The 25,775-nt window shown below is 40.8% G+C and overlaps 2 protein-coding genes across 15 annotated transcripts in view; one reads left to right on the top strand and one right to left on the bottom strand.

Moving 5' to 3' along the window:
• LOC306666871 (uncharacterized protein) overlaps window positions 1–25,775 on the top strand; it is a 110,965-nt gene that overhangs the window by 69,953 nt on the left and 15,237 nt on the right. For 2 of the 11 annotated variants that reach the window (XR_013765413.1, XR_013765414.1), the window contains 2 exons: window positions 1,738–1,908; window positions 22,900–23,271. The exons of 1 other annotated variant lie outside the window; for it this stretch is intronic. Coding sequence is in view for 5 of the 10 variants with exons in the window: in XM_079149180.1 (XP_079005306.1) it covers window positions 13,584–13,649; window positions 22,900–23,010 (177 nt within the window). In the remaining 5 variants the exon portion in view is untranslated. Of the gene's footprint in view, window positions 1–1,737; window positions 1,909–2,794; window positions 6,297–13,583; window positions 13,650–16,062; window positions 18,074–22,899; window positions 23,272–25,775 lie in introns of those variants that run through there. 8 more of the 11 variants (XM_079149175.1, XM_079149178.1, XM_079149180.1 and 5 more) reach the window with 6 other exon arrangements.
• Window positions 7,746–25,775, bottom strand: part of TRAF3IP2 (TRAF3 interacting protein 2) — a 40,694-nt gene continuing 22,664 nt past the window's right edge. Inside the window, exons 4-9 of one of the 4 annotated variants that reach the window (XM_079149135.1) lie at window positions 22,126–22,304; window positions 19,836–19,924; window positions 15,467–15,535; window positions 14,254–14,370; window positions 10,702–10,776; window positions 7,746–8,315 (exon numbers count right to left, since the gene is read on the bottom strand). In XM_079149135.1, coding sequence (XP_079005261.1) covers window positions 8,169–8,315; window positions 10,702–10,776; window positions 14,254–14,370; window positions 15,467–15,535; window positions 19,836–19,924; window positions 22,126–22,304 — 676 coding nt within the window. In that variant the 3' untranslated portion in view covers window positions 7,746–8,168. The other 3 variants (XM_079149137.1, XM_079149136.1, XM_079149138.1) reach the window with 3 other exon arrangements.

Here is a 25,775-nt window from a genome sequence, read left to right as displayed (position 1 = left end):
ATTGAACCCAGGGCCTTATGCTTGCAAGACAAGCACTGTACCAACTGAGCTATTCTGACTGGAATGAGATGATATCTTAGAGTAGTTTTGATTTGCATTTCTCTTAATTACTAGAGATGTTGAACATTTTTTCATATATTTGTTGATCAATTGTATATCTTCTTCTGTGAAGTGTCTGCTCAGTTCTATAGCCCATTTATTGACCAAGGTTATTTGGTGTTAAGTTTTTTGAGTTTTTTATATATTAGTGGTCTATCTGATGTATATGTGGTAAAGATTTTCTTCCACTCTGTATGCTTTCTCTTAACGTTACAGATTGTTTCCTTTACTGAGAAGAAGATTTTTAGTTTGAATCCATTCCATTTGTTGATTCTTGATTTTATTTCTTATGCTTTAGTAGTCTTGTTGAGGAAGTCAGATCCTAAACTGACATGATGAAGATTTAGGCCTGCTTTTTCTTCTATTAGGCACAGGATATCTGGTCTAATCCTAGGTTCTTGATCCACTTTGAGTTGAGTTTTTTGCAGGGTGAGAGATAGGAATTTAATTTCATTTTGCTGTATATGGATTTCTAGTTTTCCCAGCACCATTTATTGAAGAAGCTATCTTTTCTCCAATGTATGTTTTGTACCTTTGTCTAGTATGAGATAACAACATCCATAAATCTAATGCATTTCTACACATCAGTGATGAATCCTCTGAAAGAGAAATTAGGAAAACTACCCCATTCACAATAGTCTCAAAAAAATAAAATACTAGAAATCAGTCTAACAGAAGAGGTGAAAGACCTCTATAATGAAAACTACAGAACAGTAAAGAAAGATATTAAAGAAGACCTTAGAAGATGGAAAGCTCTCCCATGCTTTTGGGCAGAATTAATATTGTCAAAATGGCGATACTACCAAAAGCATTATACAAATCAATGCAATTTCAATTAAAATCCCAACTTCTTTCCTCATGGAAACACAGAAAGCAATTATGAAATTCATTTGGAAAACTAAGAGACCCAGAATAACCAAAGCAATCCTTAGCAAGAAGAGTGAAACAGGAGGCATCACAACACCAGACCTTAAACTATACTACAGAGCAATAGTAACAAAAATAGCATGGTATTGGCACCAAAATAGACAGGTGGACCAATGGTACAGAGTAGAAGACACAGAGACAACCCACATAATTTTTAAATTTGAATTTTTAGAGCTCATTTTTCAGGCTGCCTCAAAATATTTTCATGAAAAATCCACTTTCTCAAAATGTCAGGTGTCATTTCCATCAGCATGCCATTTTTGAAGCCACATTTCCTGTTGTCCTCCTAAATTTATAACTTCTTACCTACTAAGGATTGTGAAAACAGACACCTGCACTTGTTCGAACTATGTATAAAAGTAAGAGTAATTGTAATCTGAGTGAAGTTTCAATGGTTGTGTTAGGAGTACAAGAAGGCATGATTTAGTGCCTAAACCTAGTAATACTGTTTCACCTGAGAGGATTAGCTCATGAAACCCTTTCCACTAGTGACAACATTGTTCAAATTAGTTCTTCAGGCAGCCATTTTTTTTCCTGTTAGGGTCAAGGCTGTTTAGGGACAGCCTGAGTATCTTCTGGGAGGATAGGGCTCTATGAGGGGGACCAGGTAGGGGTGCTGGGTGTCTTGTTGAAGGGCAGTAGGAACCCAAGCAGAAGCAGGGAGGAAAGTCAGCACTGCTGATCTTAAACTATTGCTTTACTGTTTTTCAGTGAGTCTGCTGGCTTGGCTACACAAGTTCTCTTCGGGTCAGCTGTTTTCCACAATAGTGTTTAGAAAGTGTCTGTGTTCTAGGAGCCCATTCAGAATGAGCATCTTGTTTTGAAAATCATTTTGAAGCTAGAGTGGAGGGAATTTAAGTTATAAATGAGAGGAATGAAAGTGTAAATACTCTGCTTTATCATAACTTTGATCTTGTAAAAATTAAAAATAAACTTTTATTTTTCTTTTTTAGCTTGGGAAAACTGTATAAAATTCCACATTTTGTCTATATTTCCTACATGAGACTCTACCACCCAGAACCCATTTGAGAAGGATTTTCCAAACTCAGGGAAACAGAAGTTCTCTTAAGTCTCTGAGTAAATTGAACTTCACAGGTAGTAACAGATTGGAATATAAAATCAGTTAACCCCTGTACCCCAGGAACATTGGCCCATGTCCTAGATCATATGGGATGCTGAAAACTGGTCCTGCCCCAGCTTCACTTAAACACGGGTCTCCTCTCCTCAGAAGAGTGCAGCGTTTGACCACTGCCCATATGAGAGCCAGGCCTCATTGTCATGCCTTGATGAACACAGGAACAAGCAGCTGTCTGTGGAGAGCGCTGCCTGGGAGATGGCAAAGGCCAGGCAGGTACCTGCAGCCCAGCTGCCACTCAGCGATGAGGCTGGCAGCCCAGCCTAGCGCCAGCCTTTTCAAAGCAGCCCTTTTGATAACACTGATTACATTTGCCTCACTAGAGCCTGGGGCTGATTGAGCAACGGCCAACTTCTCTAGGTAACAAAGAGGAGGCAAAGTAATCCAAACACAGGTTTTATTATAAAAACCAGGGAGTGAGAGAAGTATGTTTATTCTGTAAGATAACACACCTGCTCGGTGCTGGGAGGCTCATTTCCATCAGTTGCCATGGCAAACTTGTTATACTTCAAGGCCATGTGGCTTTGTTTCCTTCGGAGATCTGGTCCTTGTCCTACCTTTTCTAACAACTCCAACACAATGACATGGAAGCCTGCAACAGCATAATTGATTTCTCCTTCCCTCTATCAACAGTTCCCATTTGTTCGGCACAGAACCCGGTCTGCCTCCTCCTTTGAACTCCTTGCTAACCATGAAGGCATGCTTCAGAAAGCCATCCTCGTTAACATTCCAGGTCCCACTTCCCTGTCAGCAATAAACAAGCCCCGCATCAATGGCCTCCTTCCGTCCAGATTTACAAATGAGTGGCTCAGTTCCATGTTTTACTGCGGATCCAGGTGCCCAGGCACACAAGGCTGGGCTAAGAAGCACGCAGGAGAGACTAAAAATAGAACAGCACATTTGGACGCATACCAGAGCAGCTACTTCATCTCAACTTGCTTTGCACACTAAGCCTAATGGGATCCATCAGGCAGGAGTTCTCTCGTGCTCTCTCTTACCACCTTTCTCCTCTCTCCCCAGCTACCTTCTACCATCAGTGCCTTCCTGGTGAAGGGAGCAAAGGGAGGTCAGGCAGGGGACAAGAAATGTGTGCCCTCATGGTTTTAGTTTACAAGCCCTGAGAGACCTGGGGGTTGTGATTACTCCTTCCTTGGGAGAAGTTCTAGAAAAGAGCAGGCAGACCCAGCACACGGTCATGTTTGCCCAGGCACACTTTGGTCCAAGACTGTGTTTAGCAGAGGCTCAAATAGCACTTCCTAATCTCTCAAATAAATGTGACCTAGACCCATACTCACAGGTTCCTTGAGAAGTTAAATAGAAAACTTGACTACACTGACTCTTAAAGGTCCCACCTGCTTGGCTTGAGGCTAAGAACTTGAGAGCAAATACGCAGTCACAGATGGAGGGACTGCCTAGGGTCTGTGAAAGCCACTCTCCTCCCACCAAGTACCCTGAAGCTATCTTGAAAGCCTTTTCTAATAGAAAGTGGAAAAGTCAGTATGAAGTCAGCAACATACTACTATCCTGCCTAGGCACAACGTCTCCCAGAATGCCAACTGTACTGAATAAGCAAGGCTTCTTTGTACTGTGGATACACCTCATGATAAAGGGTACTGTTCGCCAGAAGGAGACTTAGCATGACCTGAGTATTTTTTCTTTCTATCTGAAAGGTAATGCCGATGTTCCAAGCAGCTATGTATTATTCCAACAAGTGTCACCTTTGTAGATTCAGAAGTATGAGAAAGATGAGTATCACAGTAATTAAAAAATAAACCCTTTTTTCATTGCTGTTGTTTTGGAGATTGACCAGATAAAAATTGATCTAAGTAATCCAGCGAGTCCAGAGGCTGAGGCAGGAGGATCTCAAGTTCAAAGCCAACCTCTGCAAAAGCAAGGTGCTAAGCAACCCTGTCTCTAAATAAAACACAAAAAATAGGGCTGGGGATGTGGCTCAGTGGTCAAGTGCTCCTGAGTTCAATCCCCAGAACCCCCCAAGCCCCCCCAAAATTGGTCTAACAGCAGATTTTGTCTGTAAGCTTCAGGATGGTGTTAAGGCCTTTTAAGTTATAACTTGGTTTCACATAATACCAGTATGAAACAAATTTGCCAAACCACCTCAAGAAAAGCCATCTTCCATATAATCACAGCAATAATTAATTCCCTAAAGACTTTCTCACAGAACAAGTTGCAACACGATCATTTAATCCTCCCGCCACCAGAGGACAGAGGTACATCTTCCCTCAGGCCTCCCACATTCGTTCACAACATTCCTTTTACCTCAGGGAGATCCTGGGTCATTTGTTGGACAAATTGCTCATCAAAACACAGAGAGCTTTCTATGTTTGCCGATCATTGGCTGCTGTCTGGGAACCAGAACACCTGAGTGCTAGCCCTAGCGTGAACTTTGGCAAGCCACGGTTTCCCTGGGCCCTGCTTTCCTCCCACAGAAAGAAAAGCTGTTGGTGGGGCAGGGGTTGTGATTTCTAGGTTCCCTCCCAGACTAAGAATTCCTTGAAAGAAATAAAAGCTCTGAGAATGTCATTATTTTGGTGCTTGCTTTTTTCCTTTATTTTGTTGTTTATTTGGTCCATAGTCTCATACAGAGCTATTTATCTTGAAAGATAGTGTGTAGTTTTCCAGGATGAGAGGCATTGCTTCTTTGGGGTATCTTCCCACAGAGTAACCTTCCTTCTCTTTGCATTTTCTACTAGGAGGTGAGATTCACTGATCCTTCTTGGTTCATTAAGAAAAAACAGAAAGAGTCTGTGTTTTGTGAGACTCTGGATCATTTCCCAATGATCACAGGACTTTGCAATCCATTTGGCAAAGGTGATGGTGACAATGGGGTATTTGGCAAAGTACATGAGGTAGTTGACGAAGCGACTGGGCTAAGAAAAATGCTTTTGGCAAAACATCATGAAACAAGGATGGAATGTTCAAAATGGGGAATTTGCACCCCTTGCTGAGATGTCTGAGGAAAAACTCAGCCTTTAAGAGGTGATATATGTAATAGGAAACAAAAGGGTATCAACAACAATAATTTTTATGAGCACTGAGCTGAAAAATAACTAATATAATACTTGAGTCTAGCCTATGTACTGAGACATCTTTGAACAATATAGAAGTTAAATTAAACTAGACAAGCAGATATTTTTTGAAACCAGTCACTAAAATTAAAAATTACCTTTAAACTTCTAAATTAGTCACTAAATATTAGACAAGAATCTAAACTGGCATATTTACCCTACCCTCAAAAATCAGTTTCCATTTGAATAAAACCTTGGATTTAAAAGGTTGTTTTTTACTAAGTCTGCACTACCCCACTTCCACCCCCAAAATATCTGCAGAAGGATGCACCAAAACCCAGATAAAGTCTAAATAAACCATGTGTCAATCTGAGTGTCAGTGCTCTAAAATAGTTGTTAAAATTCCACTGAGGGGCTGGAACTGTGGCTCAGTGGTAGAGCACTTGCCTGGCATGTGTAAGACCTGGGTTTGATACTCAGCACCACATATAAGTAAATAAAATTAAACTGAAGGTCCACTGGCAACTGAAAAAAAAAATTCTATTGATGTTGGTGGTCATCACATTTCATAGAAATTTCAGGAACCAAGCTGCTATCACTTGGCCAGGTGTGTGTGTGCCTGTGAGTGTGCGTGCATACATGCTTCTTGTTTTGTTTTTTTGCAACCAGTGTTACTAGCGGTAACACTTTAATGACTACTCATGGAACACCAGGGACCTTTCTTTTAACCACCTGGGATAGGAGGAGCAGAAGGAACTCATGGATGAGAGCTCAGGACAGTTCTCTGAAGGGAGGAGAGGGTAATAGCATTCAAATTACTAAATCTTTGCAAACTAGAAACAGTTCAGAGTAATAGTTACTGATGTCATTTTATTTACCTGTGTGTGTAGAATCCTTAGTAATGGTGTCACTTCAGGCCAAAAAAATTAATAAAAAGAGAGAAGACTTGTGAGTTTATGTTTGGGGTGTTTTCCAGGAATTTCAAGTTAACCAAACAAGAAAGTTCACTCTACTAGGTCTCAAATGCTACAGAACTAAAGACTCTTGTCAAAAGGTCTTACAAACGAGTAGTTCACTTATGCTAGTTTTCCTTTTCCTATTTTTTTTTTTTTAAACAAAGACATTTACGTTACCCAGTAGACATTTAAATTATAGTAAAACTAGTATTCTTTGTGACTTATTAGTAGTGTTTCTTATTAATAATTGACAAATACTTGTCCTTTCCCTGTGGTGACATATAAACTTTGAACTCTATTACAAAGTTGAGACTTGTTTAAGAAGTTGGGGGCACAGACAAGAGGAAGCAGTTGGTCATTTTCTGCTTGGAGATGGTCCATTCTCTCTTTTGAGACTCTGCTTGAGTCTTATTTTGCTTTCACTTTATTTTCACTTCACTTTGATTCTACTGTCACTTATAGTAAATTTCTCTTACAAGGCATTTGAGGGGAAAAAAAAGAGGAAGGAGTAGTTCTCATTCCCAAAAGTCTTCAGATCAACCTACTATCTTGGGTCATAAAGTCTACCTACCTTGCTACTTTATTTATTTAAATTTTATATACATGAATACATATTTTATATATATGCATATATATGTATTTTTTGAGATCAGATAAGCTGTATACATACATATGAATATATAAATACTTTTCCAAAATTATTAACTTGAAGTTATCTTTGAAGATATTAAAAAAGGAACTCTTAAGAAAATAAATATTAATATGGACAATTTTTATATTTCTATGTATCAAGTTAATAAAAATTTAATTAAAAGAGAAAATATAAATTTATCCCCAGGGAGTTATAATTATGAAAATAAAAAGTCACTCCTCAAAAGATAACTTAGAATTTAGGTCCCAGACCTCAAACCTTCTGGGGTCATTAAAGGGACCTCTGTTCATATCATTTACATATGAGTTCCCAGAGTCTCAAAAAGTGAAAGTAGACTTGCTAAAGGTCACTCAGGTAGTTAGTGACAGGCTCAAGACAATGTTAGGACTAAAACTAGAAGACAGGTGTCTTAAACTACAACTCTGGCCTGCATTGTGCATCCCCTGTCACTTTATACACATACTCAAATATTTTGACATTTACTGTCAGACCCTAAGAATAATAATCACACTGTTTTTTGGGTTGTTTTTTTGTTCTTTGTGCTCTACCACTGAGCTATACCCCGGTGCAACAACACTGTTTAGAATCATGGTTGTCTCCTACACAAGGTTGTTTTATTTTAAATTTCTACTATAAGAATAAAGCTTTTGGGGCTGGGGTTGTAGTTCAGTGGTAGAGCACTTGCCTGACATGTGTGAGGCACAGGGTTTGATCCTCAGCACCACATATAAATAAATAAAATAAAGGTCCAATGACAACTAAAAAAAAAAATTTAAATAAAGTTTTCATAATTGTGTTCAAAATGGGTGTTTACCTGGCTTTTATCCTTTAATACAGAGAAATCTGTCACATTTAGCTAATATTATATCTAAGCAACTTTGTTGATGTCCCAGGAAGTGACTGCCCCTATCATTATAAATTATCTCCTTTGAGATAAGTGAAACACACTCTTACAAAAAAGCCAACACTTTATTATTTGTACATGAATCAGTTTGGGGTGAAGACACTCAAACATCTGGCTAACTCAAAAGTAGCCTGAAGCAATAGGAGAGTGTTTGTGGTCATTTACATTTGTTGCAGTATCACTTACATTATTAGTCTCTAAGTTCTGAGAGAACCAAAACTCGCACATCAATCAGAAGGAACACATCAGACATAGGCACCTTCGGTGGGTTTTTAAACTGCAGGGAATTGAGAACAACCAGTCTCAGGAGTAGACTCTCTGCAGAACCGGTTTTGAGGGTGCTGAGGGCTTCAGAAGGGAAATGAGAAATAGCCACGGTGACTGCCACTGACCAGCCTCAGCCACAAGGATGCTGTCAGAACAGGGCTCCAGGCATGGCAAGGCTCCAGTGATCTGGGGAGGGCCAGTATCACAAGGGTACCACCTGAAGGGTGGGCAGGGGTCCCCGGGGAGGAGCCACGTACTCTTCCTCTCTGAGCAGCCTCAGAAGGATGTTTTTTTTATTCTTGGGCCAGCTGTAAACATGAGTGTTCTGTAGCCAGGTGGGCACATGCTCCTACGGGAGAGACAATGACAAGAGCAAAGGTCATTAGAGAAAAACCTGGATTCCAGATCCCAGGCTCAGTTCCCAAACATCCCTGGCTTTCCCTTCATGGGTGTTTCCTACCAAACTATCCTGGGAGTTGTTCTGTTTTGCTTTTGGAAGGGTCTTAGCATGTGAAATGCTCTTGGCTTCGAGTGCAAGCTGCAGATCTCGTTATGGAAACCACATGTGCACAGCATTTTCTGTCAGTCTCCCAGGCTACCTGCCCTTTGCATTTCAACGTGCTTTTCACCACCCTCACATAAAAGGGGTAGGACAGAGGTCACACAGAGTGATGTGAATTCCCCTGTGACTTCAGGAGACGCATGCCAAGGCTGTGGGCTTAATCTAATTCATCATCCTTTCACTCCAGCCCCAGGTCTGGCCTGTAGTAGAAGGAGCCCAGCAGACTTCACTTGTTAGGCAAAGGAAGAAACTGTGAACCTGGGGTTCTGGGGGCTCAGTTTCTGACGGTCTTAGAGTGGATGTTCTGAAGGGCAGAGGTAGAAAATTGGTAAGTAAAATGGGCAGGGCATTCAGCAGTAATGTGTGCTGTGGAGTAAAACAAAACAGAAAGAGAAAAGGGCATGCTGAGGCAGGGGTGAAAGGTTTGCTGTTTTAAATAAGATGCTTAGGAAAGGTGTCCCTGAGAAAATGAGCAAAGGCCTAAAAGAGCAAATGGACAGAGCTTTGTGGTTGTCCAAGTCCAGTCAACTAGAAAAGCAGGGAAGGCCCTGTGGTGGGCGTTCAGTGTGACTGGAGCAGAGTGAGCCGGGGAGGAGGTCTGGGAGTGGAGGCGGCTGTGCCAGGGCCATGTAGGGCCTCTGGCTTTGAGATGAACTCCACTGGGGATTCTAGGATGTGCTTAGAAGCTGCACCTGGTATACGTCAGGCATCATTTTGAATTTGAAGAGAGACAATGAAAAAGAGCCAATAACTGCCCTTTGGAGTTCAAAATCTTCTATGGAGACAAACTACATAGACTATTTTCCAGGCAGTGGCATATCAAGGGGGCAGTGGTGGGAGCCATCTATCCTAGCTCAGACAATAAGGGGATTTTAAAATAATAATAAAACCAACTAGAAGTTGGTCTGTTTTTCATATTACCATACTCCAATAATTCTTAACAATTATTCCCAGTACCCACAACCTTCACGACATACCACTGACTCCAGAAAGAGGGGATAGTGAAATATATCAACATGGGCAGGAGAGGTCTCAGGAAAACCTAGAGGGATTGAATGATACAAGGATAAGCAAGAATTCACTAGGCAGACAAGTTAGGGAAGGGCATTACATGCAGAAAGAAGAGAAAGGGCAAAAACATGGACATGAAAGTACATGTCCTATGTGAGGGCATAGGAAATGATCCAGTGTCCAAAGCATAGAACACAGGGTACTAAGAAAGAAAATTGAGCAGAGAGGGCACAGTCCTCTTCTGAGTGGCCCCACATATGACATGTTCATAAGAAACATACAGGTATGATCTTTCATTCTATGGAATCACGCCATATTTTTAAATGGGAGAGAGATCGGAGGTACATTTTTGGGTGTTCCTCTTTGGTGGTAGAACGGAGGATGGCTAGTATAGGGTCAAAGTGGAGATGAGGAGAGCACGAAGGAGACTTATCAGTAAAGAGAATGATGAGGCTCTGGGCAAGGGAGGATCAGGGAGGATGAGAAGGAGTCCTATGGTACAAGTTGTACACTGTACAACCCTATGTGTCCCATTCATATAAACTGGATCCTCCCTCATCCAGGGCAGAGATCTCAATGCAGTCCTCACATCTAGGAATGCTCCAGAGTGAGCTGGGTTTGGGCTCAGGGTACTGTGGTCTGATTCTCCAGAATCAGACCTTCCCTTTGCCAGACCTGGAGCATGCCCTCCCATGGTTTTGCCTTTGTTCTCCAAACGTGTTGGCATCCCCTTATGAAGTTGGCACAAGCAAAGTTACTTTTAAGTAACTGTAGATTTAATTCTCTACAGCTTTGAGAACTGAACTATGTGCAGCCAAATGCTTATGTGGAAGGAAGGCAGCAAAAACGTCACATCTTGACTCTTATGTACAAGAGATAAGAAGCATCAGATGAATGTTCTTTTTTGAATTTAAACTCAAGCTACCTCTTTGCGTTCCATGGCTATTTGAACAATTAAGACAGCCATGATCCTATCACATAACACTTTAAAACCTCCCTGATCCACGCTGCTGAAGTGAGTGGTACAACTTGTTGATCTTTCTGGTAACACTCTTCTCTCTAAGGATCTACAAAGAGTTGCCGAGGTTTTCCACTTAAAATCCCAGGTGGCAAACAAACCGAAGATTGAATTGTAAGGCTTCTTGTTTCTTCATTTGTTTACCTTTGTGGCATTGGGGAAGAGCACAGGGATGAATCTGAAATTCATGCTTCCTTGTTTTATGAATTCAATCTGCATCTGAAATGAAACAAATGGAAAGGTTTAATTTCAGGAAAAGAGGAGGAACTGTACCCACAACAATGCAGGCCCACATGGTATTTTGTGTTTTCAGTTTTCTTATTTGAGTGCCACATACTTATAACTTTAAGCCCTCCCCATTATAAACTAGGCCGTCTACTTGTTTATCAATCATTTATTGAAAGAAAGCCTATCAAAAGTCATATTTTCTGGGATTTAAGGACTAAGATATGCTCAAGAGCTGGCTTGTTTGCTTCTCTTCTATGTTCAGTGATTTCATTTTACTAATTTGAAATTGTCCATGGTGAGAGTATTTATCCCAAGAAAATGAGTAAGCACTGCAAATCCAGACTCCTTTTTTTTTTGAGAGTGAGTTTAGCAGAAACTAAATCCCTGTCCTCCCAAACTGATATAATCCCTGTCCTCCCAAAGCCAACAGTCTCATGAGAAGACAGATGGGTAAATCAACAACCAGAAGGTAGTGTGAAAAGTATGAATGTTTTCTGTGCAAGTCCAGAATGGGGCTCTCCATTCAACATCAAGAATTTTAAAGGCCAATTACAAGGATGGAGTTGTCATTTGAGTATGGGAAGAAGATTGTGATTAGGTAGGGACATAGGGGAAAGCAGAAGGACATTCACGGCCCAGGACAGAGCATGAGCAGTGGTTTGGGGGTGTGGAAGCATGTTAATGTGCAGTCCATTGTGGCTGCAGTGTGAGATGTGCTTGGCAAAGAGGGAGGGGACATGGTTGGGAGGTCAACTGTGAAGAGCCCAGGAAGCCAGGCCTGAGGTTCCCACACCAGTTCAATTTGTTCTCACACTGTGGTGGCCCAAGAAGATTTAGCTGCCAAGACTCTATCAAGATCAGAATTTTCAATATCGGGGGAGTTAGAGGCTTCCAAATCCCATGACCAGCATAAGCTTTCAGTCATCTGATGACAAGGAGATGAGGAATTATGTGCTCCCAACTATTTTATCTTCCAATTGATTTTTATAACTGATAAGTCTTCATCATGCATGGGAATAAAAACAGAAAAGAAGAAAGTGACAGTGGTGACAGTGGTTATTGAAATCACCATAGAAACCCCTCTTAAACTCTTTCTCTGTCTCTCTCTCTCTCTTTCTCTCTCTGTTTCTCTCTCTCTCTCTCTCTCTCTCTCTCTCTCACACACACACACACACACACACACACCATTACAAAACATAAATCTGCCACAGATGTTTTCTCAGAACCACCTCCCTTCAAAAATCAGAAGATAATGCCAAAAGCATATTATAAATTGACCCAAGTACTATGCAACTAACAGTAAAAATCACACCAGCGCAGAGTAAACACATGAAAGGAAGGGACGGAGTTAAAAGAAGCAGGTTTCATTTCTGACTGCTCAGACACAAACTGTGAAGTCTGGCTTGTCCACTAGGCTAACCAGTCTGCTGAGAGACTAGCCAGCAGCAGTCCATTTTTATTTTCCCTCACTTTCCAGATGCTGGCTTTCTCTAAGTAATATGCTCTGTCATGCAGCTACTCATGGGTGCCTTTTCACTCCTTCTGTCATGGTCAAATTCTTTTTGTCCAGGTTTTTTGGTGCCTGGAGGGGTTCAGAAAGTCAGTCAGGTGGGCAAGAAGGTGCTTCTGCATCTGAGCTATTCATCTCTTTCTGTGACGAGGAAGGGCCCAAGACATTGATCCCCAAGAAACCAAGTTTGGAGACATAGTGCTTACAGCGGGCATAGTCAGCCAAGCTCTGAAGTTGAGCTGTGTATCACTGCCTGGCTCTGTCACATACCAGCAGAGCTAGACAGGTCTCCTCAGGAACTGGCAGGGACCTGGAGCCCTTCCCACATACCAGCTGTCAGCTCCTGGGACTGGCAGGTTCTTAGAAATGCAGACAAGACATGAGGTGTTCTGGGAATGTGCAGGTGTGCTGCAGACAGCCAAGGATGGCAGTACCATGAGCCAGCTGTGACCCTTTAGGTCAGTTCACTTCCAGAAATGTCCCTCTTTTTGAGACCTGCCCAGGCACCGACAGACTGGGTGAGACAGACAAGGGAGGCTTATCTCCTGACTCTTGGCCTTACTTTTTCACCTCACCCCCTTGCTTTGACTTGCTTTAGGGTGGTTGTGAGCAGTCCACACTTGGTGAGAGGAGACATAAAACCTGAAGAACCAGATAGGGAACACACTAATGCACCCACTCTGCCCCCTTTCCATCTTCCTGACCCTTAGGACAGAACTGGGATTTACCTTTGCTTCCCTTGAGGCAAAACTATGTCCTGAGACTGCCTGACTGCTTCCTGTATTATGCTGCTCACTTATTCCATCTGGACCACTTCTGCTTCCCACTCCATCTGCCCATCTTAGTCAGTGATTCTCTATGCCAATTTCAGGTGCCCCTCACCCGCCTCCCAGTGCAGTGTTACAGCTGAAATGGAGCTTACAAGTTCTAGTCCAGTGATTTTTCATGCCTTTTTAAATCTCAGAATCCTTGGAAACAAGCAAGCTGAAAAACACAAACCAGTTCTGGCTGAGGTGACGATGGGAGGCCCAGAGCCATCCCCACCCCCAGGACATATGGGAACCCATTAGGGACTCCACAGGACAGTTTGAAAGTCACAAGTCTAGACTGGCTTCCTAGCCAAGCAGAAAGTCTCCACAGCACCTTTGAAATTACCAAGAACAAAAGAATTGCTCGGCCATAAAACAGCTAGTTCCAAAGCTGGGTGATATATTTGCCCAGAATATTCTCAGATGCTGAGTAAGTCTAATTCCCTCTAAATTTCTCCCACTGATTTTTATTTGACCAGGCCCCCATGGTGCAGGTGTGGCAATGGAATGATTCCTCAGCCATCGTGAGCGAAGAACAATTCCCTGTGAGTATCTGATACGTGCCAGATACTTCACAATATGTGCCAGATACTTCATTTCATCTTCACGACACTGTTCAGTACTAGTGATCCATTTTATGAACAGGGACACAGAGGCACAGGAAGATTTAAGTAGTTGGGCCATGGTCACACAGCCTGTACTTTAGGAAGCCAAATTTGAACAAAGCCTTTCTGATACGACAGCATGTGTCCTTTCCACTACGCCACCTGCCTCTCTGAAAAGGCAGGGGACCAAATATGACACAGCTGCAGGAGCCCTCTCTCCTCACAGCCCTGTCTCCACCCTCCTAAGGAATTCTCATTTCTTGGTAAACAGCCAAGCCAGCCGAGCACACTTGCCAGATCTTGGCTCTTAGAGATCACAGTGATTTCCCCTTGTCACTGATAGGAGCACTGAGTCCTATCAGAGGCATGGTGACTCACCAGGATCTCAAAGGTAGATGAAGTCTCAACCACCAGTCTCTCTCCTGACCTGGGAGGCCTGGGATTCATGCCACTTTCAGTTGGTCCAAGTGAAGAACTGACCTTCCCTGCAGAGAGAGCCCATCCCCAAGGGGCGACGAGGCCCTGTGGTCCCCTCACCACTCACCATTCGATGAATGTACTTAGTATGTAAGCCATGCTCATCCTCGTCCAGCTGCGACTCAGCGCCTTCCACATCCTGTTTGTATTTGGGACTGATTGCTACGATTATCATCACTGTCTTCTGTTAATGAGAGGGAGAGAAGTATGTTTATGGAAGTGGAAAGTGTGGTCCATTTGGTGAAGGCTGGCTGGAAGCTGGCCAGCAGGACTGTACTGTTCCCTGACCTGCTCACAGATGGAGGGCCAGGCTCCATCTCCGTGGAAAGTGAAAGGCACACTCTTGTCTCCTCCACTCCTCCCCTCTACCTCCCTGCCCAGCTTCCCAGCAAAGGGCTCAGAGAAGAGCTCTCTTGGGCAGATGTGCTTTTGCCCACCATTTTCCACAACCACCTCTAATAAAGAGCTAATGAAAGCCTGAATCACTGAGTGAGCCTACAAAATAGGCTCTGTCGCCAGACGATGGAAAGCATTCCCTCCCTGAAGCTGGATCTGAGCTGTCAGCTACTGCGCTCTCCACTGCCCTGCTTTCCGCATCCGTCTGCATTAGCACCGTCAGTAGGAACAGACCCTTCAGCACAAAGCAAACATCAGGCTGCAGACAAAAGAAAAGCTGCAAAACTCGAGTCTGCTGAGACTCCCGCCCCCACCGGCACCCGCCCAAAGAAGCAGCCATGGACATGGACACGCTGGCAGCAATCAATTTCTATCTTGTTAAAGCACAAAGTGTCCCGGTGGCCGGTATAGATTCTGTCAGCAGAAAACAGATCACGAATCAAGGGGCTGCTAGTGGGCACCTCGGGGCAGGGTGGCGTGCTGCACAGCCTACAAGGCTGCGGGAAAACCTCTTCAGCCCAGTGCTACAGAACACTTGGGGCGCCTAAGATTCAATTCAATTCTGCTGCTCCCTCCCCACTCCCTGCCTTCATTTCCTCCTTTCCTCTTCTGGTCTAGAAATTGTTTGCTCTGATTGTTATCAACCACCTGTGTCTGGTTTGACCGTTATTTCCTGCCTGTGCATGTCCAGGAGGGTGACCCCATCTTTCCTTTCCAAGTCTGTGCACGATTTCCAACAAGGGAGGCTTTGTCCAGGCTTTTTCAACTCCAGACTTGGGTGCATATGCCAGTGCTTCTTCCGTGTTAAAAAAAAAAAAAAAAGCTTCACAAGCTAATTGTCTTACTCACCAGCAAAAGTTCTCAGAATTTTGGAATGTACTTACATCCCGAAGGTAGCGCTCCATCCATTTAATGATATCAATACCTCGGATTCTATCCTCAAATATGTCAATCTACAAAAGAAAGATATGGGAGGTGGCCCTTAATGAGATGTTTTCTCTGGATGCAGAGTCCGAGAAAACACAAGATGTTATAACATTTATAACTCATAAAATTACTAATGCTTTTAGCAATGAGGATCACCTAAGTCCAAAAATCAAAACATAAATTCATAAAATATTCCCTATTTCATGATAAGCAGGCATTTAACTATTTAACATCCATAATTAGGATGCAGTGGTTCACACTGAAATGTGTCTGTGGCTACATAATAATTAGGTAATATTTTTAAAGTTTTAATTTATTTATTATTTTTATGGTGCTGGGGATGGAACTCAGGCCTCACACATACTATGCAAGCACTCTACCACTGAGCTACATTCCCAGCCCTAATTATGTTTTTACAAACCTGAGGGACACAGTATACCACTAAATTGGATATAAGCCAACAATACATAATATGTATATATATATATATATATTTTTTATATATATATATAAACATGTGCATGTGTGTGTGTGTGTGTGTGTGTATAAAGACAAGCTATTCTGGAATGAATTTTAATGAATATGTAGTATGCAAGTACTGAGAGACACAACTGTGCTACTTCACTTGCATTAGTCAGCTCATTATTATAGTATTATATCCAGTTTCAACCTATATGTTTCAAAATTATTGTATGAAACTTGGAGCAGATCCAAGGAACTAAATTACTGAGATAGTAGGGAAAGGTTTATGATGCAAGTCAAGAAGTAGAACTCTTAGGCCTTCTTAGGCCTTGACAAGACTGATATTTAGTATTGGCCTTCATGTCTTTGAAGGGGTATCCAAAGAGGAGAAAAACAAAATCGGTTATTTTCTATTTTATAGAAGACAAATAAGAAGGCTTTTCTTAGCTTCAGAATTGTACTATAGCAAGGTGTGTGTGCATGTGTGTGTGTGTGTGTGTGTGTGTGTGTGTGTGTGCGTGTGTGTGTGTGTACAAGGTGCTCCTGATTGAAAGGAGGATTATATACCAGAATGGGGACTGAGGGGAAGAGTCCTTGGGGAGGGTTTATTTGATTCAGCCATATTGCTCCCAGATTAATTGTCCTAAATGTCACTCTGCCATTTAGGGCCAATCAAGTCAAGTCCCAGCCACTTATCAAGCTTCCTGTGCCATCTATGATCCATTCTTATGTCTCCTTTCCCTACATGCTTCATTACTTTACTCCCATGTTGGTGGCCCCTGCACCTTAAGCACAACACATGTTATCCTGTTCTGAGAATCCTTCTCACATGCTGACCTCCTCCTCCTCACTTCATATAATTCTCCTCCATTGTAACCAATAACAGTACTGAACAATTAAGAAACTAATATAGTATTCTTTCATTCACTGACTCTCTCATTTATATAGTCTTTCTATGCAAAGAGATCATTTAGCTAGGCACAGTGGCCTGTGCCTATAATCCCAGCGATTTGAGAGGCTGAGGTGGGAGAATCTTATATTCGAGGCCAGCCTCAGCAACTTGGCAAGACCCTGTCACAATAAAAAATAAACACAGTTGGTGGCATAGCTCAGTGATAAAATATCCCCAGTTCAATTCCCAGTAAAACAAAACAAAAAGAGAGACAGATCATGCCATGTGCTCAGTGACTGCTCAAATACATAGGGTACATAATAAAAGTTGCTTTTCTGATGGAATGGCTATCCTTTTGGATTGGAAGAGGCTGTTTTAAAATGTGTGCCAGTCAATGACAACATTAGGTAATCTGTAGAAAGCTTTTGTAGCTCTCTATCAGTAATTCAGTTCCATTGTGTGTGAGAGAAGCAATACAATGTCAGGGCTGAGAAGAGATGGGCAGTGTGGGTTCTACTCTTCCTCTGCCACTTCCTCATTTCATGACTTTGGAAATGTTACCGAAACTTTTTTTTTTTTTTTTTTTTTTTTTGCGGTGCTTGGGATTTGAATCCAAGCACTCTACCAACCGAGCTATATCCCCAGCCCCCTTACCAAAACTTTTCAAGTCTCATTATCTTCATTTTCAATATGTGGCTAATCAATCTACTTCCTATGGTTGTGAGGATTAAAATGACAACCTGGAAAAGGCATATCATAATGCCAGTTATGAAATAACCACTCAATAAATAGTGATTATTATTATCCCAGCACTTGCTATGGAGGTAGATACAATGTGGTAGATAGCTTCCATTTGCCTATCCAGATTTCTATCAACAAAATCCATACAGCCACTGTTACAGACTGAGTGGTATTCCCCTAAATTCACATTGACATTTTAAACCCCCAGTACCTCAGAAAATGACTACATTTGGAGTCAGAGCCTTTGAGGAAAAAACTAAGGTGATATGAGATCATAGGGGCATACCCTATCCCAACAGGACTGGTGTCCATGTAAGAAGAGGACGTTAGGACACCGAAGTGTGCATACAGAGGAGAGACCACATGAAGTCAGAGAGAGGGGATGGCCATCTACAAGACAAGGAGAGAGGCCTTGGGGCGAAACCAACCTTGCTGTGACCTTTAACTTGGACTTGGCAACCTCTAGAACGTGAGAGAATACATTTCTGTCATGTAAGCCATCCTATCTGCGGTACCTTATGGCATCCCTGGCAAACTCATATAGCACCCCCTTCAGGTTCCAGTCACCATTGCGCCCTTGCCTCTTTAGACAGGGGCAGTACCTACTCCCTGCTTTTGCTAGTGCCAAGATATTGTACTATTCCCTGTGGAGTCCCTAAAACCTACCCAGAGCTTTGGGTAGATTTATTGAACTCTCTTTATTGAACTCTCCTGAAATTACCCATTAAGTGTTTCATCCCGCTAAGGCAATCTTAATGTATCAATAGTAACATAACTATCCAGGTCAGGGCTCTGTGATTCTACCACAAGATTTCATAGGATGAGGGTCAAGATTAATTTAAATTTTGCCTAAATAGCCCTGATTGTTAAGGTCAAAAAAGTCTGAGCTTGTCTCCAGGGGCAATTAGTATGTGTATATTTGGAAATGATTAAAAGTAAAATTTCTGAGCTGGGTTGTGGCTCAGTGGTAGCGTGCTCGCCTTGTACATGTGAGGCCCTGGGTTCCATCCTCAGCACCACATAAAAAAATAAAAAGAAAAATAAATGAAGGTATTGTGTCCACCTACAACTAAAAATATATATATGTAAAATTGAAAAAGTTGAAAAAGTAAAATTTCTTCTGAAATGTTTGATCTTATGTCTCATAATTTGATTTTATGTCATGGTGGCCACAGCTCTTTCTTACTCTAAAAATGAGAAAGTAAAGTGTTGGTCTCTGCATAGTCATGAAGTTGTATTGTATAAGTTGTAGGGTTTTTTTTTTAATTTTAGATACTCCTGATTAAAAAATGTTTATAGAATACAGAAAACTTCCAATAAAAATTGTTAAGCCATGCTAAGTAATCTCTTTATGCTTTTATTTCTAAATATTCCTCTGTATCCTCCAACATTCCTACTCACCCACCACTAATTTTTCATCACTCTCTAGAATTCATTGTCACTGAAATATCTAAAAGAGGCCTTGGGGAAGAAAAGAAGTGACTTCAGGGTTTGAGGAAAGCCAGTTCCCCAAGTACTGTCCTATGGTATTTTATTTATCCTGAAGAAAAACCTGCTGCTTCAGGTGATGGTAGAGGGATAGGAGGAGTATAAGCTTGAAAGTGCTTGGGCCAAAATCACAGTGGACCTACAGGTCTAGATTAGGTCTGCCTGTCCTGGACACAGGCAAGGCCAGGCAAAAACCCAGTCATGAATTCCCTGTCCAGGAGCTTCACCACGCCAGTGTGTGAAGAGGCAGCTGTGGGCTGTGGGAGACCCAAATTACCAGGTTTCTACTTCAAACCTCATGGCCCAGTGCAGAACAAAAGGACCTTGTTAAATAAGCAGGTGACTGTGGTGAAGCCTGTGGTTTTCTGCATCACAGGAAGCATAACCAAAGTGGACATGATTGGTCAGAAGGGGCAAAGGTACAAAGTGCAGCAAGAGCCTGCCTTTCCTCCAAGCCAGGGACCTGCTGTGTATATGGTGGGCATTATTAGCACAATTCTTACTGTTTGGAGGTACTCAGGATCACTCCAAAAACATACATGGAAAAAAATGCTGAACACATTGCATAGTTTAAAATCTAGAAATCAATTATCTAAGTATTTAATTCAAAATAAGTATTTAATTAAAAATCACATAAATATCTTTTTAAATATTAACGACTAGTTATACTTTTTCTTCTAATGTTTTTTCTAATCATTGTTCTCTTTCTGCTGTTCACTTTTCTCTTTGGATGAAATACTTACTGCAGTTTGGAAGCCATTTACCAACAAAAAATTCACAAATTTCACCACCTCCATGGCTGTGTCCATAGAATAAGTGATAAAGACTTTCCCTAAGAGAAAAAAATCGCATTAATTAGAAAGTTGTCAGATTACACTATTCTATACTACACTTGTAAGTTACAAGCAACGTCTCTTGTCCTTCTGGAATAATAAGGGAAACCTCAGAGTGAGGGTGGTCTAAGGTCTTAAGCTTGCAGTGGATTGTGTCTCAGGGCTTGCTTCCCCAAGCACAAGGGCTAGGGCCTGTCCCAGGGAGTTCAGAGAGCCCAGGGTGAATGGAAATCAAAGGGTCAGAGGAGACCAAGAGCAGACTCAGACTAGCTTCCAAGGGCTTCTGAAAAACCACAGGAGACATTACCAAAAGGTTCACCACTCAGAACCTACAGGTTTTTAAGTTCAAATCCCTGCCTGTTTTCTTAGAGATACTTGGCACTGTGCCTAAGGAAAATACTCTCACAGCAGGCCAAGAAGCTGCGGCTGCTAAGGGGCCACCCACAGTATCTTCTTTTGATCTCATGATGCTCTCTGCTGCTCTGAACTCTTGCCTGACAAGAGCAAGTCAGGGGAGAGTGAGAAAGCAGTCCCTCACCCACTTCTTTCCCCCACCTACTCACTTTTGGAAAAAGGCCAGGAAACTGGAGTAGACTAATGCATGACTCTGAAATGTTAGTAAAACTGTAGCAGCTTGAAGGAGAGACACTGCTCCGGGCAGTCCAGCATCACAGACTCCCTCTCTCAGCCCTAGCCAGATTAGAGCAGCAGACAATACTGTTAGGACAAGCTTGCCCCTGCCAAGATGAGAACCAGTGTTTTCTCAGGCTAAAGTCTTGGGGAAATTATCTGGCTGGCATTTTAATGTGAGAAATGAATAATCTCTGTTGGGTTTTAGTCTGGAATGGACCAGTTGAATCTCAAGAATCCTCTGGGGCCAAGGGTAGAAGAAAGGGGGTCTGAAGACAAAATGAGTCTGCATGTGTTCATCTATACTCAGGCTCCTGTTTTTTGAAACACCCTCTCAGATGGAAGTGTGTATAATGATCATATCGACTCATTGAAGCAGGCAGGTATATTGATGGCACTCAATTCATTTTTCTCAACACTTTCTATTCACTCTATAAAAATAATTTTAGGACTCCCTTCATAAATTATAATAAGATGAATATGATCTATAAACTGATATTGGGTCTATATGCCATGCAGGACAGCATCTGTTGCTCAGAAATGCTCAAAATTAAAATGTGTAAGATCTTAAGGTGTTCAGAAAGAAACTTTTTTGAGTGAAGACAATGGTGGATCCTTGTCATAGAAACCTTTCGGAGTTGTAAATGATGGGAAGAGCACAGATTCCCCCCAAAGGAATTAGCAAATCCATGCAAAGAGCTTCATTTCAAGTTTGGTTCAGTTTCCCAGATTTGGAAAGAGCTTATTAGAAGAAACTGAGCTTCTCTAGCAAACACTACGGGTAATAATTTCACAAGTAGTGGTTATTTTCTTAAGATTTCTGGAACTAACTATCCTGACTGACCTTATTCTGAGAACATTTTGGTGATATTTCAACATTTCTGGTTCTGGCAGCAAAACGTGGAAAAAGAATCATCACCTGACACTTAGTCAAATGTTTCTTTAAATAAAAGGCTTAGTTTGCATTTGGTTGTAAAGCAGAGTGGAGAATGTGAGACCGTTTTGTTTTTTTTTTTTTCCAAATGAGATTGCTCATTCCTCCAGGAAATGACCTCGTTCTTGATGGCTGCTGCTAATTTATGGTGAGGCACTAGGTTTCTGTCCAATGCCACATGGACATCCAATCAATTTACCCAGGGACAATTCCACTCAAGAGCATTGTTTAGGAAAAGAAAAAAGTGTTGTGTTGTTTGTTGCTGGAGTATGTGTTGAAGAAAATCTAATGGTAAGCACTTTGTGTCCATTACTGATAATGTCAGAATTGCTTAAAACATTCACACAAAATTCTGGTTACTTTGTAAGCAAAAAAGTAAATTTTATTTCACTGTGTATATGAGAAATATCAGAGATCATGGATGAAGGATCAAGAAGTACTCTCAACTAATTTGTCATATTGATATTTGTAATAATAAAAAGCTGAAATATATGTGTGAATATATAATACATATATGTATATATATATAAATATATATATATAATGAATCAACAAAAAATAAACAAATAAAAGAAGTAGTTTTGAAATGCAAGGCCTGAAAAGAAGAAGGAGAAAACCACATTGCAAGTGACTTACGCAATTCTTCTGGCAAGTTGCTTGTTTTCAGAGTTCCTCTGGCCAGAGGGTTACTAGGGGGTCTAGGCACAGCAACTGGGGGTAGAGCCTGGGGACCCTGTGGTCTCAGCTCTGCAGGGTGTTCCAAGGACTCCTGAGGAGCTCCAGCTCCATTAGGTGGCTGGTGATACAGCTGGTCCCTGGAGAAGAATGTTTTCAGTAAATTCTCTCTCTCTCTCTCTTTCTCTCGTGTTGTTTTTTGTTTGTTTGTTTGACTTTTGTTTTTTTAACAACAGCAAATCTTGGGACACAGAAAGCCTATAAGAACTGTGGGAAGATACGAATGAACTTTATTTCTCCTCTGCATACACTTCTTATCTAAGAACAGAAGGAAGAACTCCATGGAGTTTCTGTCAATAAGCAATTCAGCTGGCTGCCATATGTAAGGACCTGTGCTTGGGGTCGAAAGAGGGAAGCAGGATTTGATTTCTCTATTCAAGGACTGTCTAATTAGAAAAATAAGTCTCATGCAGAGGGCAGACAAGGTCATTAACAGAACAAAGTAGTATGATGGTGACATAGAAGGCTGATGTTATAGGCATTCAGATTAAAAAGACATGACTTTTAGCTCATGATAGATAACATTTAATCACATATCAAAAGGTAAAAAAAGGTCATGTAGGTTTTAAAGTATTTAAGTTGTTAATATATGAATGAAAATTTGATTCCGAAGAACCTTTAAAGAAATATCTACCACATTGTGATACGGTATCTTTATTACTATTTGGTTTGCAGAATTCCCATGAGCATTCTGCTGGAATGAATAATCAGATGTACTGGTTTACGATTTGGAAGACAGAAGGACATGGAGATCATGCTTCTGCTCCTTCCGTGGCACGGTTGTGAGATGCTGAGTTTTTCTCAGAAACATCCCAGTGTTGCATGACCAATTTCCTGAATGTCAAGAGCAGAGTATGGTTGCAGATCTCACAGACACAGAATGGATCCAACAGCTGCAGTGTTTGCAGTGGTGCTGGCTTTTGGATTCTCCACCTTCCTGGGTGTCAGAGGAGGCAGCCTTTGTAGTGGTCCCACTCTGTGGGGTTGCCCTGTGATCATGTTTTGAAGCCCAGCCTAAAGCTTCCTCCTCCAACCTTCAACAAATCTGTAAGCACTCAATTCCCTATATTAAATTCCTTCTGCCTAAAATAGCTAGAATTGTTCTTGTTTTCTGCAACTGAGTCCTAACTGGTAGGGAGACTTAAAACTGTACCTCTAACATTTTATATCTTTAAAAAAAACTCTGCAAATATGGCATATGGTAACATTTTTAATATCTGGGTAGTGGGAACACAAATGTTTGTTATTTGCTATGTGTTTGAAATTGTTTCATTGTGTGTGTGTGTAAGCATGTATTTTTGTGTGTAATTTTTAGTGGTACTGGGGATTGAACCCATGTTGCTCTACCACCGAGCTACATCAAACTTAAAATTCTCCTGCCTCAGCCTCCTGTATAGCTGAGATTATAGTGTGTGCCTCTGCACTTAGATTACATTATAAATTTTTAAAAATGTTTTGATTACAAATCCATATGCTTTCTGTAGATTATTACTTATTCTTTTATATTTTTATCTAAGCATCATAAAACATTCTTAAAGTCTAACATAATAGGATTTAAAATAAAATTATACAGCATCTCAACTATACTATATTTCTAAAATACGAATGTTTAAGGAGGTTATTTTTACATTTTTATTAATATAGAGAAAATGATTTCTATAAAATATGCTTTCATCTAATGGAGATTCAGTTTCTCACTCTTTTGCATTAAATCTTTTTATGCCATAAGTTGCTTAGTTGTTATGAAAGGTGATTGCTCACTTGATAAAGAAGTATTAAGGCCTTGATACTATTCAAAAACTTTCATGTAAAAACAGCATCATGGAGATTAATGATAGAATAAACTTTCTCTATTAAGATTCTCTTTGAAGTTATCAGTAAGAGGAGAATTAGCTCCTTACCTGAACTCATTTTTCATTATCCTAAAATGATAAAATAAAGCAAGGAGACCACAGCAGGGTTAAATTGATGCTACAAAACCAATTACTCTGCATTATCATTGCAACTGTTCTATAAATCTACAATTATTTCAAAAGAAAAGTTTATTTTAAAAATTATAATTTCCTTCCCCTATTCAAGACCAAACTTATTTCTTAAAAAATGCTTAAATTTTGTTTGTTTTCTTACATTGGAGTGATTATCCTGCTATAAAAATCTCTTTTTAACCAGGCACAGTGGCACATCCCAGAAGCTCGGGAAGCTGGGTAGGAGGATCAAAAGTTCAAAGCCAGGCTCATGACTGAACAAGACCTTGTGTCAAAATAAAAATAAAGAGAGGCTGAGAGTGGTTACACAACCCTGGGTTCAATCCCTAGTCTCTCTCTCTCTCTCTCTCTCTCTCTCTCTCTCTCTCTCACACACACACACACACACACACACACACACATACACACACACACAAATCATATTTTACTTAATTCCATTACTTAGACTCCATGTATTTTTGTTTTAGAAAAAAAGAGGGGCCTGTCTGGAAAGGAAATATGAGGGCTTATGAAATTTCCAGAGAAGAGAAAAGCAGGCATAAACCTTATTTGCCATTGTTAATAAGTGGGCTATTTTCCTTTCAATAAAATTTGAGCAATTTACCAATTTCTGTAGTTCTGAAAAATAGGATCTCCATATCTCATTCTGTTTTATAAAAACCAAATATAGTTTTAGAGTGGCATGTGAAAGTTTTACTTGAGCAAGAGCAAACATTTCATCTTTCTTTCCAATTTCGTCATAAATTAGGAAGCTTCATTTATGAGTCTTATATAAATTAAATCCATAAATTAAGAGAAAAGAAAAATTTGAGAGTGAAAAAAGCAATATGGAGAAAAATGGCTGAAAGATGCTATGGTTTGGATTTACTATGAGTGTGTTCAGGAGGTTGGTCTTCAGTGTGGTGCTAGGAGACATTTTGGAAATTTTGAGAGGTTCTAGTGGGAAGTAATTAGGTCATTGAGGATGCTGCCCTTGTAAAGAATTGATGTAGTTCTCATAGGATCCTGGCTGATTCTTAAGAAGAGTTGTTATAAAAGAGCAAGCCTAAAAGTTGGGAGTAGTGGTACCACATGTCTGTAATCCCAGCTACTTGGGAGGCTGAGGCAAAAGACCACAAGTTCAAGGCTAAGGCAGAAGATCACAAGTTCAAGAGTTCAAGGCTACCCTGGGGAACATAGCAAGACTCCTGTTTAAAAAAAAAAAGCAATACTTCTGCCATCATGCCAATTTGCTATGATGTAAGGCAGCAAAGGGGGTCCTTACCAGAGGTTAAATAGATGATGCAGCCCCCAAAACTTAGACTCTCAGCCTTTAAAACATGAACTAAATAAATGTCTTTTCTTTTAAAAGTATCCTGCTTTAGATATTTTGTTATACCAATGGAAAATAGACTAATACAAAGGGTTAGACAGCTGAAGTCATAAAAAGTCAGAATTCTTTTTCTGGAAGAAGCATAGGAAAGGGTCAATATGCTATTCAACATGTATGAATGTTTTTATTACAAAAGAAAATGATAGGTTATTTTAAGTTTCTAATGGGAATTAATTGAATTTAAAAAATTTAAA

This window comes from Sciurus vulgaris, assembly GCF_902686455.1.
Source record: "Sciurus vulgaris genome assembly, chromosome: 7".
In the NCBI taxonomy this organism is placed as follows: Eukaryota; Metazoa; Chordata; class Mammalia; order Rodentia; family Sciuridae; genus Sciurus; species Sciurus vulgaris.
The sequence above is the reverse complement of the archived record's forward strand: the minus strand, read 5'-3'. Positions and strand labels throughout refer to the sequence as shown.